Genomic DNA, 9182 nt, shown 5'->3' with positions numbered 1-9182 from the left:
GCTGGGCCTCCGGACGGCGCCCAAGGAGGACCTGCGCGCATCCGCGGCGGAGTTGGTCTTCGGGCAACCGCTGCGGGTGCCGAGCGAGTTCCTCCCCGACTCCACGGCACCATGGTCCGCGGCACAGCAGCGCTCCGCTCTGCAGGAGACCGCCCAGAGGTTCGCCCCGGTGCCAACGGCACGCCACGTGCACCCACCGACGCACGTCGCCCCGGAGCTTCGCACGGCGGAGTACGTCTTCGTCCGCCACGATGCCCACCGGACACCACTGCGGCCCCCGTACGACGGGCCTTTCCGCGTGCTGGAGACCGGGGTGAAGCACTTCACCCTGGACATCGGCGGTACTCCTGACCGCGTTTCTGTGGACCGCCTCAAGCCGGCCCACCTCGACGTGGACCATCCACCTCCAGTGGCCCGACCCCCGCGTCGGGGCCGCCCCCCTGCGGGCGGATCCCCGGCACCGCCCAGCCCCGGCGCCACGCCGCCCCCCGGTCCTGCACCCATCCCAGGGGCAGCCAGAGGCATCCCAGATGGCATCCCTGCATCCCAGACGCCGCCAGTCGCCAGGGGGGCGCTTCGGCCGGGTCATCCGTTTGCCCCGCAAACTGGCCCTTCAGGTGCGCGGGGATTCTGGGGGGGCGCGTGTGGCGGACACGAAAGCACTGACGTGGTGACATCACCCCGCACACCGAGTGGGGGTGGGCCACGCCCGGGAGAGAGGCGTGGCCTCACGATATACACGGGGCGCGCAGCCCTGAGAGTTCAGTGTTACAGTGAACTCTTGAATAAAGACTCTTACAAATTACCGCGTTGTCCGCTTCCTCCTTGTTTACAAACAGCGCGCGTAACACCGCGCTTTGACAGGATTTTTTAAAATGGACATGATGTTTGATAAATAATTTCTAAAACATCTGCATTTCAAGAAAGAGTTTGGAGATTAATCTACTAAATTGGAATTATTTCTTCTATTCCATTTTGCGCACTAAATGACGGCCATGGCAGTGTAGGCTGTGCTAGAACTTAAACCTTTATTTTCGACCTTTTGTATTCTCGTGAACAGCGTGTTTATACTTTCTAATTTGGGAATACCGGTTTAACTGATGCCGAATAGAAAATTGCAGGATTAATAAAAGTTAGTCGAGTGCAAGCCGAAGAAACAACATGCAGGAATGAAAGTGAACGAAACACGAGTTAGTTGCATGCAGTGATTGGCCGAGTGGATCGTCCACACTCCACACAGACCATGGGTCGTGTTCTTGTGCTCGGCGCTGGCCTAACTGGCGCTCTTTGTTCTGCCATGCTGCACAGTCCGTCCTTACAGGTCACTGTGTGGGAAAAGGAACGCGAGCCCGGTGTGTGTTCCTGTTTCTAAGTTATTTTTAAATCAAATACAGAAACGAAACTCCCTGTACTTGTACTCAGGGACGCCGAGAAAGGGGGGGGGGGGGGGAATGACCACCCCGGGGCCCCGACCAAATACAAATGGTAATAGGGACCCATAATTATTCTTTCAATTTTTTTGTTTCATTATAAAGATTGTTTGTGACGATTGAACACCGGGGGAAGCTTTATTTTGTGTCTCTCTCCAAACCACCCAGGACGATTCCCTGACATACCATTGCCATGGGGAGTAACACCCTCCCTCGTGAAATAAACTTAAGGGTGCAGTACTGGTGAACAGGTGTTTTTTTGTTTTTTTTTGTTTTTTAAGCTGAACAGTTTCCTTATAGTCTTATAAACACGAATCATGCTATTAGAGGTCATAGAAGTACCCCTAATTATTGAAAAATTTCAATTCAATTCAATATAATATTTTGCATGAAATTTGTTATAACTTGGGAAATGCATCATTCTTTTGGGCTGAAATTTGGACAGGATATTCAGAATATCATTTCCTTTAAAATGATGAAGGCTTTTGTTTATAGGAGTAGCCATTGTGGATTTATTGAAGGACAACCAAGTTTTATCTGGTAATTGGCATAATTAGCTAATTAGTGAACATTTGACATAATTTCACAAAATCCTCTCATCAGGTAGAAGAGTAACACATGTATAATACATGTACCAAGTTTTGCGTGAAAAGAATGATAGGTGACATGGAAGATAGAAGTAGAAATGTGTTCTTTGTTTTTCCTTGTTTTTTATTGACGGTCTAATTTATGCAAATTATATGCATGTAATATGACAAAGAAGCGTTGAAACTGGTCTGAGAGCCAAGATTATATCTTTCAAGAAAAACTGAAAATTAGATATTAACTTGACTTTGTTTTTGTGTAAAGGCCTCTCAAAGGTACCTATGTAGTTTTCTCAATTTTTCACCAGTACTACACCCTTAATGATAATTGCGGTGATGACGTAATGACGTCAATGAACACAGCAATGTTGGCCAAACCCCATTTGCATGAAATGGTTTATAAGCGAATCCGAATCCATATTATAAGTATAAGAGAACCGTGTGTGTGTGTGTGTGTGTGTGTGTGTGTGTGTGTGTGTGTGTGTGTGTGTGTGTGTGTGTGTGTGTGTGTGTGTGTGTGTGTGTGTGTGTGTGTGATATCATATACTAAATATTAATTTTCCTTCTTGGGTGAAGGTAAGGGGAGTGTTTTAGGCTCCTCCCAAAAAAAAGAATAGAATTTTTTTTGGGATTTTTTTCACAATGGCAACAGGATTAGACCAGATCACCACTTGGTAAATCCTGCCAGTGCAGGAAGAAATGAATAAAGGAGAAGAAGAACCGCCTTTAGAGGCCATTTTTCCCTGCAGAGCGGGGGTTGACCTTTTTGGGGTACCGTGGTCCCCTTTTTGAAGCAATATTTTACTGCCAGATGCCCTTCCTGCCACCAACCCTGTTAGTTGCCTCTTGCAACACACAGTGAACTGGTGCTCAATTTTCCGACCTCAGAAGGATGACAAGCTGAGTCAACCCCCCTGGTGTTAATTCGGTGATCGGCCGGGATTCAAACCCAGGATCCCAGGATCCCAAGCCAGCACCCTAACTGCTAAGCCAACACCAGGCTACAGGAGTAAATGAATAACACCCCAATTTCCCTTAACCATGGCATTTGTTTGTGCCGAGGAAAATATGGAAACCTCTGTAGAGGTTGATGGGGGAAAAAAAAGAATTGATGGGGGCCTGACATTTAGTATTGCCCCGGGGCCCATTCTGGCTCTCGGCGGCCCTGCTTGGGCCAATATTCATCCAATATGAATATTGTCATGAAAACTAGTCTGGATGGCCCAAAAGGGTTTTCACTTTCTTGTAAATTTGTGAAAATCCCATGCACCTATTTCAAGTGCAGAACATATGCACGCACGCACGCACACACACACACACACACACACACACACACACACACACGTACACACACACACACACACACCTTCCTAACGTACCTTCCTAACTAGGGGGCACTGTGCCAAGTCCCAACGGTCGTGGCTTTACTCATGTTGTGGTTTATAGTTCCCAATTTCAGTCTGTGCAGCAACCAACACTTCCATGGTGAGGTAAAACAGTTTTAAACAGGGATTAATAATAAAATTAATTTATAAATAATAGATTAAGATTAATAATATATTAATAATAAAACAGCATTAAATATTAACAGGGAGGGGGGACAGCGAGAACAAGTGGTGCGTGTGCATGTAAGCTATATTTTGTACTTCACTTCCACAATCATTCATTTAACATCTCGGTCGGGTCTGTACCCTGAAGTCCCGAAAATTAGTGATCTCCATGAGTGATTCTCTGCCACTCGTCATTTTCAATGCAACACTCGATCATGATTCTCATCACTGGCTGCACTATCCCAAAGCTGTGCTTTACGCTGCATGTACCATAGATTATACACTCGTAGAGCGGACCTTTTAAACAGCCATGTTTAACTCTCCGGAACAAGACCCAGGACCTGAGCATGCTGGAGCAGTGCTGCTACCCCAGGTGACTAGCGTGACTCGGTCCGCTCCGCCCGCCTCACCACACGTCGTTTCAGAGGGGTAGGCATCTCTGACCATGTCTGCTTTCTCAGGGAGCGAGGGATGGCGGGAATGGTGGGTGGGGGTTCGTGATGGTGGATTGGGGATCGTGGGGGAAAGTGGGGGAATGGTGGAGAAGGGATGGGGTGGATGGTGATAGGGCGATGGTGGGATGGTGGAGGAGAGCAGCCAAAATTGGGTCTTCAGGGATTTTTGGATCTTCAGGGTATTTTGGGTCTTTTGGGTCTATGGGGTATTTTGGGTGTTCGGGGTCTTTTGGTGCCTCTGGGTCTTTAAGGATATTTGGGGTATTTTGGTTCTTTGGAGCGTTTTGAGTCTTCAGGGTATTTTGGGTCTTTTAGGTCTTTAAGGGTCTTTGGGGTATTTTGGGTCTTCAGGATATTTAAGGGTCTTTTGAGTCTTTTCGGTATTTGTGGTATTTTGGATATTTGGGGTCTTAAAGAATCTTCAGGGTCTTTTTGGTATTTTGGGCCTTTGGGGTCTTTAAGGGCCTTTGGGGTCTTCAGTGTATTTGAGGGTCTTTTGGGGTCTTTTGGATATTTAGCATCTTCAGGGTCTTTTGGGTCTTCAGGGTGTTTTGGGTCTATGGGGCGTTTTGGGTCTTCAGAGTATTTTGGGTCTTAAGGGTCTTTGGGGTCTTTTTGGTATTTGTGGTATTTTGGGTTTAGGGGTCTTCAAGGGTCTTCATGGTCTTTTTGGTATTTCGGGCCTTTGGGGTCTTTGGGGTCTTCAGTATCTTTATGGGTCTTTTGGGTCTTCAGGGTGTTTTAGGTCTTCAGGGTGTTTTGGGTCTTCGGGGTGTTTTGGGTCTTCGGGGTGTTTTGGGTCTTTGGGGTGTTTTGGGTCTTTGGGGTGTTTTGGGGCTTTGGGGTGTTTTGGGTCTTCGGTGTCTTTTGGGTCTTCAGGGTATTTTGGGTCTTCAGGGTCTTTTGGGTCCTCTGGACCTTTATCGGTATTTTGGGCCTTTTTGGGTATTTTGGGTCTTCGGGGTGTTTTGGGTCTTCAGGGTCTTTTGGGTCTTCAGGGTCTTTTGGATCTTCGGAGTCTTCAGGGTGTTTTGGGTCTTCAGGGCCATTTTGGGGTATTTGGGGTCTTTTGGATCCTCTGGGCATTTCAGGGTATTTGGGGGTCTTTGGGGTCTTTGGGGTATTTTGGGTCTTCTGGGACTTCAGGGTCTTTTAGGTCTTCAAGGGCTTTTGGGTATTTTTGTTCCTCTGAGTCTTTAAGGATCTTTGGAGTATTTTGGGTCTTTGGGATCTTTCAGGTCTTTTGTGTGTTTTGGGTCTTCAGGGTATTTTGTATCTTCAGGGTCTTTTCGGTCCTTTGGATCTTTAAGGGTATTTTGGGTATCCTGGGTCTTTAAGGGTCTTTTGAGTCTTCGCGGTATTTTGGGTCTTTGCAGTCTTTAAGGGTATTTTGGGTCTTCAGGGGTCTTGGTGGTCTTCAGGGTCTTGGGGGACTTAAAGGGTCGTCAAAGCTCTGAGGGGTCTCAGCAGTCTAAAGGGTCAAAAGGTATATTCCAACAGTACGTAATAAAGAGTTCACCCACTGTGTTTTGAGTGTTAATTTTATTTGAAGAAGAAGAAGAAGACGTTTTGATCACAAATAAACATACAAACATCACCATATACGTTTGCTGTATTATAATTAGACTATCGTGACTCGACGCTCCGTGCGCCTCACCACAGGTCGTTTCAGAGGGATAGGCATATTTGACCATTTCAGTGTCTTTGGGGTCTTTGGGGTCTTTTGGATATTCGGTGTCTTCAGGGGCGTTTGGGTCTTAAGGGTATTTTGGTTTTTCTGGGTCTTTGGGGTTTTCAGGGTGTTTTGAGTCTTTGGGGTGTTTTGGGTCTTCAGGGTCTTTTGGATCCTCTGGACCTTTAAGAGTATTTTGGGTCTTTGGGGTGTTTTGGGTCTTCGGGGTGTTTTGGGTCTTCGGTGCCATTTGGGTCTTCAGGATCTTTTGGATCCTCTGGGCATTGAGTATTGTGGGTCTTCAGGGTCTTTTGGACCCTCTGGGCCTTTAAGGGTATTTTGGGTCTTTGAAGTATTTTGGGTCTTTGTGGTCTTCAGGGTGTTTTGGGTCTTCAGGGTGTTTTGGGTCTTCGGGGTCTTTTGGGTCTTCTGGGTGTTTTGGGTCTTCAGGGTATTTTGGGTCTTCAGGGTGTTTTGGGTCTTCGGGGTCTTCAGGGGTCTTGGTGGTCTTAATGGTCTTGGGGGACTTAAAGGGTCATCAAAGGTTTGAGGGATCTCAGCAGTCTAAACGTAATTAAGAGGGTGTTCATTTTATTTGAAGAAGAAGACGTTTTGGTCGCATATAAACATACATACATACAAACAAACAGACAAACATAACCATATACGTTTGCTCTGTTATAATAAGATTCTTGTGAAATATGCTGCAGCATAGGTAACATCCTCAAAAAGGAGATGAATGAATGAGGTAAACTATAATATCCTATAAATGTGTGCGCATGCAGGAGGGCGAATGTCCAACACCCGTTGGGAAAGCCAAATAGCTGATTGGGGTGCACAGTACATCACCAGAATGCCTGGCACAAGACAAGAGCATCAACGGTGGGGTAAAGTAACTCTAACTCTAACCTATAACTTCCAGACCTGTAGAGAAGGTCTATCAGGGTGGTGCAGAGGGACCCAGACTGCACTTGGCCTTGAGCTGTCTTGGTCTGGGTGTGATTCCCAACCCAATTGTGAACTACCAAATTGGTGCTGAGGACCCATCTGCTGGCAATCGTAGGTTAACCTGGGACCCGCCTGCTGCTAATCGTAGGTTAACCTGGGACCCGTCTGCTGCTAATCGTAGGTTAACCTGGGACCCGTCTGCTGGTATCCGTGGGTAGACGGTAAAGATACCACAGTGTCTTTTAACCAAGAGCAGGTGAGTTTCGCCGGCACCCTGAACACCTCACTAATTCTTGCCCAAATCGCCTTCAGTCAAATATCAGGCCTTGCCAGCCAGCTCTTGGAAGACTTGGGCGAAAAGTACAGCTTGTTTGAGCCTCCAACTTTGTGGGAAATGTAGAAAAAGAGAAGGGTGGGTTTAAGTCAATTGTTGAAGTGGGGACCTTCTTTGCAGGACTCTGCAGGAGAAAGGAGACATGTTGAAGTCAATTTTTTGCTTCTTGACTGTCCTACCTGTTAGTTTTTATGCCTCCTCCCCCAAAGGTGGCCGGAGGCATTATGTTTTCGGCTTGTCCGTCCGTCCGTCCGTACGGGCTAAACCTCGTTTTTCTCAGCAACCACATATCCGATTGAGACGAAACTTTCAGGGTAGGAGTGACACCCATGCAGAATGTTGATAATTGTGACGTCATAGGTCACGTGGTATGGCAGCTATCTTGGATTAAACGCAAGTAATAAAAAATATATTTCTCAGAAACCCCTGAATGGAAAAATCCCAATCGGGAACAAAAGCATGATAATGATGACGTCATTGGTAAAGTGGTATTCCAGCCATAAATGTCTTTCAAATCGAATGCCTTATCCTAAAAATCTGAAATTGCATGCACATGATCTCTGACCCATTTGTATTGAAATATTAAATTTATGACATCTCAGGTCACAGGGTTTGGCAGCCATCTTGGATGGAAAAACGAACCTTATCCGATCAACACGAAACTTCACAATCGTGATCCCCTCCCCATACATATGCAGAGTGTACATTTTTGATGTCATATGTCATGTGGTTTGGCAGTGTCGTCGAAATTTAGAATTGAAATAATTGACTAATCAAGAATTCAATGTCCAAACTTGTCAGAAGATGATTGACAGATTTTTAATTCCCATGGAGGACCTCACTTAGGTTACAGTTTACAAGGAAGATATATGTCAAAGAAACACAAAACCCCACTTAGCAAAATCCCAATTCAAGAAGAACACACTGCAAAATCCCAATTCAAAATCCTAATCAAATCCTAAATCAAAATCCTCAAGTGAAATCCTCATCCTCTGGTCCAGGGCAGATTCTTTATACCAACTGGGAAGGAAGAAGTGAGGTTGGGGGCTGAAGGGAGGAGTAAGGAATGGGGAGGGGCAAAGATGGGTGGACGAGGAAGAAAGATAACAAATTGTAGAAAGTTTAGGAAACTGTAAGTGAAGGTCGCAGCATTTTGTGGTCTCTGGCGCCACCTTTTGGTCCGTCCATGGTAAGGCGGCTCATTTCTTCAACACCGTTGCATGTAAGACAAGCGGATTGTTATCTCTGCCCCCTAGCCCTTCGTGTCAATGGGTCTGATTTATATGTTGGTGCAAGATAGGTGTGATGTTTTTCCCTTCAGTAAAACAAATTATATGGCTTTAGAGAAAGCAAATCGGCTCTGACAATTTCCACCTGGGTCGTTAATTTGCTCTGTCGGCTTGGGGGAGTGTAGTTCACAGAAAGTTAGTTTTCAATACTTTTCAACCTTGTAGAGACGCAGTTATATCTTGTTGTGTCTTAATACATTTACCATCTTGTCTCAGCACATTCACAAATGTTGTATCAAATTAATAGAACATTAACCACAGTTTGTAAGCCTTACAAGAAAGTGTGCAATTTATCTCCCTTGGGAAAGGTATTGTCTCCAGCCCCAGTTGCTAAGCAACTATCTTTCCTCCAGAGGGAGAAAGGGTGTTTTAATCAATTATAGATGTTAACACTTTGTAATGTAAGCTTATAACTACATATATATTTATTCATATTACTAACAAGTAAAGAGATTTGTTATATAGAACCACCTTTAGAGGCCATTTTTCCCCGCAGAGCAGGTTGGCCTTTTTCAGGCACTGTGGTCCCCTTTTTTGGGCACCATAGTCCCCTTTTTTGGGCACCATAGTCCCCTTTTTTGGGCACCGTGGTCCCCTTTTTTGGGCACCATGGTCACCTTTTTTGGGCACCGTGGTCCCCTTTTTTGGGCACCGTAGTCCCCTTTTTTGGGCACCGTAGTCCCCTTTTTTGGGCACCGTGGTCCCCTTTTTTGGGCACCGTGGTCCCCTTTTTTGGGCACCGTAGTCCCCTTTTTTGGGCACCGTAGTCCCCTTTTTTGGGCACCGTAGTCCCCTTTTTTGGGCACCGTAGTCCCCTTTTTTGGGCACCGTAGTCCCCTTTTTTGGGCACCGTAGTCCCCTTTTTTGGGCACCGTAGTCCCCTTTTTTGGGCACCGTAGTCCCCTTTTTTGGGCACCGTA

General features: G+C 46.2%; 1 protein-coding gene across 1 annotated transcript in view; it reads left to right on the top strand.

Moving 5' to 3' along the window:
* Positions 1-1119: 1119 nt before the first annotated feature.
* The window catches only part of RNLS (renalase, FAD dependent amine oxidase), a 28757-nt gene continuing 20694 nt past the window's right edge, over positions 1120-9182 (top strand). Inside the window, exons 1-2 of the mRNA XM_068131357.2 lie at positions 1120-1352; positions 6477-6573. Of these exons, the coding sequence (XP_067987458.2) occupies positions 1244-1352; positions 6477-6573 (206 nt within the window). The 5' untranslated portion in view covers positions 1120-1243. The remainder of the gene's footprint in view (positions 1353-6476; positions 6574-9182) is intronic.

Source organism: Myxine glutinosa, chromosome 11, assembly GCF_964187855.1.
Source record: "Myxine glutinosa chromosome 11, kmMyxGlut1.1, whole genome shotgun sequence".
NCBI lineage: Eukaryota > Metazoa > Chordata > Myxini > Myxiniformes > Myxinidae > Myxine > Myxine glutinosa.
This window is presented reverse-complemented; position numbering and strand designations above follow the sequence as displayed.